This window comes from Pleuronectes platessa, chromosome 20 (assembly GCF_947347685.1).
Source record: "Pleuronectes platessa chromosome 20, fPlePla1.1, whole genome shotgun sequence".
NCBI classification, from domain to species: domain Eukaryota; kingdom Metazoa; phylum Chordata; class Actinopteri; order Pleuronectiformes; family Pleuronectidae; genus Pleuronectes; species Pleuronectes platessa.
In genome coordinates this window covers 8,791,264-8,804,114 of record NC_070645.1, presented here as the reverse complement: position 1 = coordinate 8,804,114, position 12,851 = coordinate 8,791,264, and the positions used below count along the sequence as shown (strand labels likewise).

The following is a 12,851-nucleotide window of genomic DNA, read 5'->3' as shown; positions in this document are numbered from 1 at the left end:
AATAAACAGGTGAACAGATCTTTGTGCAGCAGTGGTTGTGCGGCTCCAGGGTTCTGTGGTCTTTACTTCCTGAGGCTCAATTACTGCAGGTCACTTTTATAGTTTCAGAAAGAAAAGCTGCAACCAGCATCACCGCAGGCCAAACAAACAGCCCATTCCTAGCAGACAGGTTTAGAACGGGGCACTGCACCAGTGGAGATAATGTTGAATCGAGTATTACACATTGTGTAACTAACCAAGAATAAATACACTGGGTTGCTTTTCTCAAATTCATGTAACTGAACAAGACAGAGTGAACACACAGAAAATCCGATACCTCTAAGTGTTCTTTTCTTCTGCGTCTCCCGAGTCCAAAACATATGACTGAACGCACACTCTCCCGGTTCACAATGGAGCCCTGCATGCCTCCCACACAATGCCACCGCGATAAGTTTACCGTGCGCCTCCCGTGAGACCAGTTTACCCGGAGACCAGGACAGCCTCGCGGGCCTCCGTCTAGACACAACAAACGTCTGTCCACACTCGCCCGTTTGTCAGCCCCGTCCCATTTCCACTCCCTGGGCACCGGGGCAGCCATGCGTGCTCCCCCTGTCTAACGAGGAGACATGGCAGATAAATAAAAACTGGGGCTTCGACTGGTGGGGGGGGGGGGGGGGATTGGGTTCGGGGTGGGCGATGGAAACTATTCGAGCGATGCAATCCCAACAAAAGGCCTGAGCGATGGAGGAATTCCGTGCCGCAATCACTCACTCACAGTCAAGCCGGGGAAGGAGAGGAGTGCACAGATAGTGTTTGTGTGCTCCTCCTCTCTCCAAGTTTCCATGTAATTTAAGGTTGTTTAGATAGCGACGGACTGACTGGCTCTCTGCTGCTTTTCACGGGGCTGCAGAGAAAGAGCTGAAGTCACAATTAGCGCACGGGCTCCGCAAATAGCTTGATACACACCTTCTTGGATGTTGTGCGTTGACGGACGCGTTGGGGTGGATTCACCTGACACACAACCCCACACACGTGGAGAGGGGAGGCCCCCCCCCCCGCACGTACACACTTCATCATCTGCCACCACCAGATCCAAAGCGTCTCACTCGAGCGCCCTGAGTTATTGTTTCTCATCGGAGTGAATTTTCCATTCTTTCATGAGCAGCGGCGACATCTCACCACATAACACTGGGCTCTAATTAATAGTCTGTGAGTGATGGATGCTTGCTCCTTGCAATGTTCATTCACACACACACAGAGACCGCCACATGTGTGAGCAACATACTCAGACACAAAGATAAAAAAAGCCGTGCAGCACACACACTCAGCCCGACACGCACAGTGACACTTGCAGACCTCACACTTCAGCTGCCCTCACACATACATGCAGCATTTGTGTTTCATTAGAGCCCCCCCGAGCCACAAAGCCTCCACTCGGCGGTTAGTCGTCGCACAGACAACTTTGATGTGAGCTGCGGCAGAGACGCATTTGTTTGGCTTTGTAATAAAAACAATATTCCAACTTACATTTCATAATTACGTCTCGGCTTTCAATGGCGCGGCCTCTAGCCCAGCGCCTCCTCCTCCCTCCCGGCCTACAAATATGCCTGTTAGACTCCAAGTCACCGCAGCTCTGAGTGCGGCAGTAAAAAAAAGCCCTGATCCGAATCAGATGGGGACACACATGAGCAGGGTAACATCACAGCTCTGACGCCTGTGGAAAGTCTTATCACAGACCTCGGTGCTAACCTCCTTTTAACTCACTTTCTAACCGCAAATACTGCAGAGATGAGGACGTCAGTGGAGACACGGCCGAGCTTTAAGTGCCGCTGCATTGCAATGACTGGCATTTAACATTCCTTTGGAAGTTTCTAAAAAATAAAAAAGGTTTTAAATGAGGTACATCATAAATATATGTTTCACTCTGCCAAGTTAAAAGCTGCCATGTGAGACGAGAAACAATATGAATCACAAAAGGATCGAGTGATCCATCAAACAGAAAAATGTGCCCGTACAAGAGGTACTGTAGGGGAATGGCTAATAAAAAGGCAAATATAAGTGATTATGTGTGATGGGATAATGTAGGAGCTGTTGACTGCAGTGAGCTCAACGTTTCTTTTGTGCGATCGCTGTCTCCCTGCTTGTTTCCGATAAACGCATAGATACAGCAGCACACAAACAGAGCTGCAGCTTGACATTTGCAATCACTCGGAAACACACACACACACACACACACACACACACACACACACACACACACACACATTTTGTATAATGACATCACCTGCCTGCTTGTCTCTTAAATCTTAATCTCCAAGCAGACAGGAGCCAGAACAACAAATTCAACTTTTTTAACTTCTTTAGATAAATCTGCCCACAGCACTGCAGGGTCTTTTTTTTTTTTTAATAAACACAAATGAACACGTGTCCCGTATCCGTCACACTAGATAACGATATCCGCAGCTAGCATCCTTGTGTCCATCTGCTATCTTTGCTTCTGTCTGGCTGCAGTAGACACAATACAGCATCACCGTGTCCGTCCGGCTCTCCTCCATTAAGATAATCTGCTCAGTTCATCTCAGACTCTTACGCACACCGGAGATCCGTACGCTGGCTGGTATTAGGCCGTGCTCCGCATTAATGACTGCTGCTAGATTTATGGTATGATCACAGCAGTCTACTTGCCTATTGGTAATTGCTTCCAGTAATACCACCGTAATGGCACAGCAATTTGCCTCTCGATTAACGTATCCATGCGCACCGCGGAGACTTTTACAGGCGTCAAATTGGGCGCTGTTAAGACTTTTACTGGAGACGTTTCTTTTCCCCATCAGGCCGGTGGAACCCTCAGAGGTGAGCCCAGCCCTTTCCAGCCTGGGCTTCAAGTGAAGAATGTAATGCTGAGGCAACCCACACCACTGGTATACAGGCTATGGTCTCATCCACCTCCTCCTCTCCTCTCACACGGCTATAATGTTGGTTTACACTGTTCACAGGGCAACTGTTGTGTCTTGGTTGGTTGGACGAGGATGAAGGGACTGATGGGGGCGACGGGAGTGTGTGTGTGTGTGTGTGTGTGTGTTGTTGCTGCTGCTGATGCTGGCGTCAGGAAGTGCATGCCTTGACTGCCAGCACGGGTAATCTGGATGTTGGCCCAAGGCAGAGGTCAGCCATGTTAACGCAGCAATCAGACACATGCAGGGATGTTGTTACAGTTACAGTCGGTTACATTACCACGGCAAGCGGTATTACTCAAGTCCTCCACTTACAATGACATATGAAAAGATTTCAAACACATAATTAACTCCGCCAAGGGGGTTATGTTTCACCCCGGGCCTGTTTGTTGGTTGGTTGGTTTGTTTGAAGCATTACTGTGAAACTGGTGGAAGGATGCATTATGGGTAAGGGGCAGAACCCATTCAATTTTGGTGCAGATCCAGGAGAAATGTTTCCCACTTTTCAAAACACATTTCCCCTGATTTCCTAGGGAATAAAAAACCTATAGGGGACTGATAATCTATGTGTGTGTAATTTGGTGCTGCTTGATTGAATTTAAGAGGACTGCTGGGCATTGGTATGCTCTATACTGAGTGCCATGCTGGTTCCCATTACATTTTGGCCGCACAAAATGTCTAATATAAGGCAAGAATAGTAAAATGGACTTTATCAATATCCACAGAAAATATTTGTCTTTCCTCTCTGCAATAAAGTCAATAACAGCAGCTAAGCCCTTAACCACAGAATGTTAGATAGTCGGGCAAAAGTAAATGTGAAGCCAGGAAAACTACCTTTACAGAAATGTTTTTATACCAAGTTGAATTTCAGGATATTACTGAAAGTTAAGATGGTGAAAAGAAATCATAAAAAAACTTTCTTCACTTTCTCACTGTACTAAAACTGCCATTGTAGTGTGCCTCAGGCGGCGCCGGATGAAAGCGGATATAATGTCCTCAAACAGAATCAGCCACACACAGGCATTGTTCCGCACGCACCAGACACTGCTTTACTCTGTGTGTATCAAAGATCAGACAGAACTTCATCATCCCCTCATCCTGTCCCCACCAAATCTTCACTGTCACTGGGAATCAGGGAGAGTGTGTAAGTCTACTCTCACGTCCTCCTCTCCTGTTTCAGGAACCATGCCAGAGTGGGCTGACAAACAGAAAAAGGGTCTGTGGACTTACGGTCGGATGACTGGCACACACTGTGGATGTTTTGTCCTGAGACACGCTCTGTTACCCTACACTGCCACGATGGAAATTTGTGCATGTGAAATGGGTTTGGCTATAACCCGCTGACAGGATCCCATAATTCAAAGTAATTGCTCTCAGTGCCCTTTAGTAGAAAAGGACGAAAGCGTAGTGTTGGTATGATTTTTTTTATTCATACCTGCAGAAAGTACATTTTGTTGAGAAAGTTAATTTTGTGTTGCTCCAGGGGTCAATTAACAACGTTTGCTATAATATTTGTCTCGTTAAAAATATATATATTTGTTTTTCTCATTGCCAACATGAATGCTAATCACACTTATTTTATACACAGGAGTAGATCTTGAGAATTCAGAGGGTATATCCCTGGAATGGAATACTTCCACCAAACAAGAGGAGAACAGAGGGTTGACAGAGGTGGAACTGGCTAACTCGTCTCATTAACTTACCATAAAATAACTGTGCAAGGCCATAAACAGGGTGTTTCTCCCCAAAGGCTGAACTCAGCTTGTTTCTTATTTCAGATCAGTATAAAGGTGTGGTCTCCACTGCCTAGCAAAAGCTCAAATCTGGTTATTTTCCACGGTTTTACAAGAACCTGTGAGTCATATTCGTTTTTCAGTTTGGTTTCGGCTGTGGTAAATATTAAGAGCAGGACTAATGAGACAACTGGGGAAACACAGTGCCATCCCCCAGTGCAGTTAAAGGATCAATAAGACTTAACCTCTAAGCTGATTTTATTTTCTCTTTCTGGAAGAATCCGAACAAAACAAATCAACCTTAAGCCGTGTCTTTGGTTTTTATAATTGTATTCAATCTGTAAAGCCCTGGCTAGCAGCATTGTAATCCATTCCAAGAAAATCGTATTATGCTTTCATAAGCTCCTTATCCAGGTGCTGGCAAAAAGACACTTAGTGTGGAAAACCCTTCTGCTCAATATGGAAATGGGGATTATTTTCTAACTTTCTTTGCATCTTCTAAGCCTGCGTTTACCACGCGTCTCATTCTCCCACAGAAGTCGTGGTTGTTATGCAGAGGCACAAACTCCAAGCTCCTTTCCTGCCTCCCAGTGGATACTCAGCAATATGCTGTAACAATCACTGTGGTTTCTCCTCGTCTTCCACAGGTTTGGACACGTAACCACGACTGATCACATCTACGCCAGGGGACGGGTTCATTTCTCAGCCTTAAAAACAACTGCTCTCGTTTCTGTGTCATGGGGATGTTTGTGTATGAGCAGCAATCAACACAACCAGGAGGCTCGCAGCCAATTAGCAGGTGTGATGAACCTAGCTCTGCTCGTCTGATAATACAGCAGCTACACCGAGAAACTACTGATGTTCATCTGAGGTTAACAAATGAGCCTTTGGGATGAGTGTGTGTGTGTGTGTTTGTGTGTGTGTTTGTGTGTGTGTGTGTGTGTGTGTGTGTGTGTGTGTGTGTGTGTGTGTGTGTGTGTATGTGGGTGTGTGTGTGTGTGTGTTGTGAGGACCTTTTTTCGTTATGGGGACAAAAAATCAAGTCCCCATAACGCAGGTCATTTAATTCTAAGGTGAATAAATGTTTTAAGGTTACGTTTAAGTTAAGGTAAGGTTAGGGTGAGGTTTAGTGTTATACTAGTGGTATCTATGGTTAAGTTTAGGGGTAAAATGTGAATTGTAGTAAGATTCAAATTAGACTTAGTCATGAATTGGTCATTATTAAGGTTAGGGATAAGGTTTGGGTTCGGCTGTCCACAATGAATGGAAGTCAATGCAGAGTTCTAATAAGGATATATACACAGACCTGTGTGTTTGTGTGAAGATCTTTAAGATCTTTAAGATGATAAGATTTGTGAAGTTATAAGAAAGTGTCTTTAATTGAAAATGTGTATGATAATCATTTTTTCCACTTAAAGTCAAATAATTGTTATGTTCAGTCTTATACACGCCTCATTATTTAAATGTGTGATCATTGCACTGTGATATTAAAGATGATATATCAGTTTCTGTCAGCCATTCAAATGAACTTGTCTGATACCGTCAAGTGAAATGTTTCGACCCGCCTGAATGTGTCCAAGCAGTTGTAATATCATACATCAACCACTAGAGTGCACCCTAAGCAAATGATTAGAAAAAATATACACCAACAATATCAAGGAACTCAGTGGAGTAATAAGTGTATAGCAATGCACCATAAAGACTGAAGGTATATTAAAAGTTAGTGACCGGTAATGTTAATGAATTCACATGGTGCCCTATTATGGTGAATTAAAAAAAGAACATTTGCACTGATCAGCTGTAGAACTGAAAACCCCTCTGACATCATGCACCTCCACAGCAACACAGGCCTCGAGCAAGTGATTGAATCCCATTGAACATTCACGTGGACGACGATAAATATTACCTTCAGGGATCAATACAGCATCTCCATCGCTGCCAAGGATCATAAGTCATTGTCTGCATGCCTCTGGTCATAGGTGCACAGCTTGTGCCAAGCCCCTCTCTCTCTAAATGACGCCCAGAAATCCTCCTATAGCGGTCATTACACTCCTCAAGGCTAACCACAAGCTAGATGTTAGCATCACTTTAATCAAAGCGAGGCCGAGTGACACCGCAGTGGTCCCCCTGAAGAGCACCGCGACCAGGCCTTGACAGAGACTCAGCCGTGACCTTGCTGCATTACTTGATTTGAATTACTGTCCTGGGCCATAATGTAAAAAACCACTGGGGGAATATTCCGGAGTTTCATAGCTGTGATCAAGGCGGGCCACCACAGACCATCAACATCCTGCTTTATTGCTACATTTATCACCATTATATATTGCTGTCCGGGGGCCATGACGTGTTTGGCTGATGAAAATGAAAAAAAGGAAACCTTGACGTTATTGCATTGTCTTCTCAGTTAGCAAAGATGAGCACAGTGATAAAGAACAAGCTGAATGTAGTGAAGGTCCACATGTACAAGAGAAAATTTATCAATTAACACAATATGGTAGATGTAGAGAGTTTGTCTTGGAGGAAGAAAAGCAGAGATTATTTCATAACAACTATTTTTGAAACTTGGAGCTGCAAAGACAGAGCTTGAATCCAGGGTCATGTCGAATCATTTAAAGACAGCGATAAAAAAATCCCATAGATCCGCACCAAAATGTAATGGGTTTATCCCCTTATAACCTGTGATTACATATGATATTTTATATGCAACACGAGCAGTGTATTGAAAAAACTATAAGAATACGAATAGTAATTTGTCGCAGCTCAACTCTGTGGTTTTCCCTGACACACGTCAATAAGAAACGTGACCTCTCCGCGATCCTGATGAAAAGACACTGCTAACAAGCGCTAAAGCGTCAGTGCCTTGACAGAGGAGCAGAAAGTGACGGTGTTCATAGATTGTGAAACACCGCAGGGCAGAAGCTCTGAGGGGATGGGAAAGACACTGACACACTGTAATTGGTGACATGTTGTAGACAGAGGGAAGTAAAAAGAGCAAAGTTGTGGGTTGTTGAAGTACACTGTGAGAGATTTGTATAATAGTCGACACTTCCTAGTATTAGTGATTTAAATCCTGATCGATTCTTTTAAAGAGGGACGTATTAAATCCTTTAAGTGATGTTTACATTATAAGGGCGATCTGTTGTGACTTTATAGCAGCTGTTGTATGTCTATATGAATGTATAATCTTCCTTTACAGGAGTGTAACCGTACATGGATAAGTTGGAGAATAACCCCTGCAGGCAAAGACGACTACATGGAAAAGAACAAGTGACAGCGAAAGGGAAAGTGTTTTACCTTTACCAAACACTTCTGCAACTAATTCAATTTGGCATGAGGCACTACATCCGGTGTCTGCACGTACAGTGATGAGCAATCAGACCCTCCGCAGCATCAAACCAAAACAAGACTTCCCATCATATTCTCCACTTGACACATATTCATCCATCTCAAGTCGAGCGACACCTGTATATATACTGTATATACACACACAGAAGCATAACAAGTAAATCAAAGCAGCTACTTTGTGATTCTTCGGCTGTCAGAGTGAATACCTACGTGTAGACTCAGTGGCTGAGGACATCTGGCCAGACTATGTAAACAGGAAGTAGAGTTTCCTCTCACAGCTAACACACTCTTCAAGTGCTCTTCAGTGCGGCAACATAAACTAGCTGCTGCTCTGCCCGTGCAGCCCTCCAGTCACAACATACACAACAAAAACACCTCAACACGCCTAACAATTTACTTTCTTTAAAGCCATCACATATTCTTACAAATCAAATTTTCACCACTGTAAATTGAATGTTTTACATTTCTTTTGGCCCCTCACATTTATCCATGTGCTTTTAGTCAGTGGTGATATTTTTCATCCGTGCTTCTTCGATGATGAATATGTCTGAGCCACAATAAAGAAAGGAAAACAAAGATGTGAATAAAAGTCGATTACAAACAATAAGTAGGTTTATATATTTGAACTTTATCTTCAAAAATGTAAATTGTAACTGGAAACATTATCATTTATAACTTATCATTTATCCAGATGTCCAGTGATTGAATGGCTGATTATGATTCCGGATCCTCAAAGTACATCAGACACAGTTCAAATATGATCTTGCCGGTTTAGACCGAATTATGAAGCATAATCATGAAGACTATTTAACTTAAAGAATGACTCATTAAATATGAAATGTTAAAAGACATTATTTTTGACTTGGTTCACTGTTGCATATAAACAGTAAAAACTTGCACCATTCAATCAAACGAATGCTAAACCTGTGGTAAGGTAAGTGAGCAGTCACACACACCAACATGGCATCTGCTAATACACACAGGGAGACCTTCTCTGCCAGTGTGGCTCATGAGCAGCTCAGCGTTGTACCCAGAAACATTGTATGTCGATTCACACAACTGTGTTGTGTCTGAGAGCAGGTGTTGTAAAAAACAGGCTTGGTGAACATTACCTAGAAGCTCCATGGCATCGTCCTCATCCTCCATCTCCTCCTCTGCAACAGAGGGGGCCGGACTGTGGACCGAGTCAAACGAGTCCAGGGACAACATGGCTGCCAGGAGCTTCTTGTGGTGCTGCTGCTGCTCCTTCAGCCCTTTGCTCTTTGTTTCCATCTTGAGGCTGAAGGTGACATGAAGAAGAGGAGGCAGAGTTTAGGAGGAGCAAATAACGTTGTCAGGCTTGCATCTAACCAAACTGACTCAGTGGTGTGGAGATGTGTGATGGCAGCAACTTTCTGCTTTTAGGAACAAGATAGCATAAAGTCATTTTATGTACAGATGCACAGGGAGGTTAGCTCCTGTATTGATGATTTAATCATTAAGATAAAGCAGGAGAGGCACTTTTTGACACTGCTTTTAATCTCACACTGAACTAGAGTACTGCTCCTTTCCAGCAAGTGTGTGTTCTGTTTACAACAACAATCGATTATTTACTATGAAAGCTTATGGGCTCACATTTATAACACGTGGAAATGTAATAACATGAGCTGCTGCTTGCACTGGATGTACTGCCGGAAACACACTATTGCTGCTAAATGCATTACTACCTAAAGAAAGCTTAACATTTTCCAGGTATAAGCTATTGTTGAATTAAAACTAACTATAAGGATGATAAGAAATCAAACCCCTTCACATTTCTTCCTCCTCTAGTTCGGGGCAACCTTTTCCCTGAAAGTGATTTACATGGAAAATGATTGAGAGATCACCAAACACCATCTCCAACACCGACACAGTTAAAAACACTGATACACTCACATGAAGACTGCATTACCTCTATAATGGAGAAATTAATATCCATATTCCAATAGCCGAGGGCATGGATTAGAGAGCGGGGAGAGTAATCACTTGATGCTAATCTCAGTTTAATGACTTCTATTTACAGATAATGGGAAGGGGTCATTAAATGACTGATATTTCTTCATACTCTCAGAATGGTAATTAAATCTCCTAATATGGCAGAGGCAGGGACGCTGGGGTGTGATGCTGCACATTTTTCACATATTTCAACAATTTTCTGGCTTTGTTCAGCGAGCTATATAAATATAACTGTTCTGTAGAAGAACATTGAAGATTCTCCACTGGCTGCAAAAGTATTTTAAACTAGAAATTGAAATTTATTAGTGTTGCAGAAGTGAAAAAATGTGAACAAATGCAGAGAGAAGGAGGGTGTTGTGCATCTTATTTGTTATATACTTGCTTTTTTTTACTGTTGCACACGTCAATACACATCTATATCAGAACCTCTCTATTCTGGGTCTGGCCTTTTTCATGCAAAAAGAGGAGGAGCCATTGTGACCCAGGGTTTAGACGATTTAAAAGTAATCTTAAACCAGTTATATAATAATAATAATCTCAGATGTTCAACTATAAACATCCGGGTTGGCAGGGTCACTTCCTCTCTGATGAGCAGCAGCAGAGCTCAATGATCTCCATGGTAAACTCTCCTCAGACCCGCGGTGATTTGAGATATTCTTGCACGATGTGTGTGATCTTTGTTTTTAATGTTTACCTCATAGCGTGTGTTTTCAACTCTTGGACTGTTAGCGTTGCCTCTGCTAGCCACATGCTAGCGACTATACAAAACTCCCATAGGGAAACCTCTTATTTAGTGCTGAGGTTGGTGTAGATGTTTTACATGTATTTATTCTGTAGGGATTTTACCTTATTGACTTGGGTATATTGGGTTTGCATTTCGGTTCAATGCTTTTGCCTTTTTGTTAGTTATTGGCTTATTTATTCTATAAATGGCATTAACCAAAGGTATTTTTAAACTATAATCCTTACTTTCTTGACCAAAATTTGAATTACTGCCGACAACAAGCTTGAACTATTTTATTTATTTTCCTCATGACCTTTTGTAGGTCAGGTTGTATTTTGTACCTTTTTGTCAGATGTTGCTGGATCCCAACACTGAGCTACCCAATGGAGTTTAACTGACCTCAACCTGAATTGGTAGGAAAGTGACATTTTTTTTTTTCCCCTTTCATTCCAATGTGGAATCGCCAGGGACCCAGTTGAAAATGTGAATAAACTTAACTAAAAGGACGAAATGAAAAACGTATGAATGGAAAATAAACAAATGAAGTGTATTTCTTATTTATTTTCTTTATTTTGTGGTTTTAAATGAAAGTGCATACATATATAATTGAAAACCTACCTGTGTCTCGTGTGTCATTACATTCAAACATTAGGCTCCCACTGAACAAACACTTAGGAGAAACATAAGGGTGGATGAGGGTCAACAGGTTAAAACATGGTGCTTTCTGCAGCTCCTCTATTCTCTATCCAGACTCGCTTAAATGTTCTCAAACGTTTTCTGGAAAACCCCAATAGGGACCAACCTCAGGTGTCATAAAGACAATAAACATGAAATTAGAACCGGTAAAAGGCTACAAAGCTGTTTTTCCTCTACCAGCTTATTTATTTCTATCATCTGCTTTTATTGTGTGTAATTGGTGTTCTGCAAGAGAGAAGACATAGGAAGTGGTTCATGAAGAGGATACAAGTTTAGAGTATGACACTGACTGCCACTGGATGATAGACTCCCATTCCCCTGGACGGAGTCTGTCAAAACAAGACATTTCCTTAAATGTACTTCTGCCACAGTTGCATCTGATTTCCCATGTGCCCCTTTGGATTTATCCTTCCTGACACTGCAGTCAGTCACCAGCTCCTGTCAGCTCGCCTTATGTTCCTCAGTGACAGGTGGGCTGGAATGAGGGACGCAAGCAAGACGAACAAAAATGAAAACAAGTAAACAAAGTAAGAGGAGGAAGACGGAGTGGTTTGACAAATGAGGTCATATACATGAGAGAATGGGGACGGTCTGGAAGTGCGTGTGCACCAGAGGGGACGGACGATTAGGGCTCAAATGGGATTTTAAGTGAGGTCAGTGCTGGTCCTTGCCAGCTTTCCAGTCCTCAGTTTTAAGCTCCTTTTTTATAAAACTTTAACTAAATCTTACAGTTTCTTGATCTTCAGTCATGAGGCTAGGAAACCTCACTGTAACCTTAATTTTAAAAATAGACTTTCATTAATGTTTTTCCTCGTCTTCCTATTTTCCTCTTTGTGGCGTTGCCAAGAAACATCTCGGCGGACATGAGAGAGATTTCAATCCCCAAACTGAATGTGAAGAGGGAGAGAGTTCCCACTAAATGCAATTAAAGGCTGATAGTTGAGATGAGTGCTGACTGAGAGAAGGAGCTGTGATTAGTGTGGGGACGCTGCACTGTCCCAAACACATGGGAGCAACCCTCTCACGCTCCTCATAGGTAAACACAAAACATCTCACTTACACACACACACACACACACACACACACACACACACACACACACACATAGAGGGGAGCTCATCAGCGAACCCACACACATCCCCATCTCCCATCTCAGGCTTCTAACTAAGTGATTTCTCCCTATAATCCACCCATACAGTAACCTAATGAGATTAACACTGTGTATATGTCAGCTCAGGCCTGCGAATGATTTATGGGTCTATATCCGATCTTCCTGTAATTAGTCACATCGGCATCTGCAGTGCACACACACACACACACACACGCACGCACGCACACACACACACACACACACACACAGGCAAACCAACACAAAATCACAAGTCCGAGAGGTAGCAGGCTATTTTGGGAGTTTTGCAAAAGTATGAGTGGGAAAAAAAGATTCCA

The 12,851-nt window shown here is 42.8% G+C and overlaps 1 protein-coding gene across 1 annotated transcript in view; it reads right to left on the bottom strand.

Annotated features, from left to right (window-relative positions):
* The window catches only part of c20h8orf34 (chromosome 20 C8orf34 homolog), a 53,389-nt gene that overhangs the window by 25,242 nt on the left and 15,296 nt on the right, over nucleotides 1–12,851 (bottom strand). Inside the window, exon 7 of the mRNA XM_053412547.1 lies at nucleotides 9,124–9,290. Within this exon, the coding sequence (XP_053268522.1) occupies nucleotides 9,124–9,290 (167 nt within the window). The remainder of the gene's footprint in view (nucleotides 1–9,123; nucleotides 9,291–12,851) is intronic.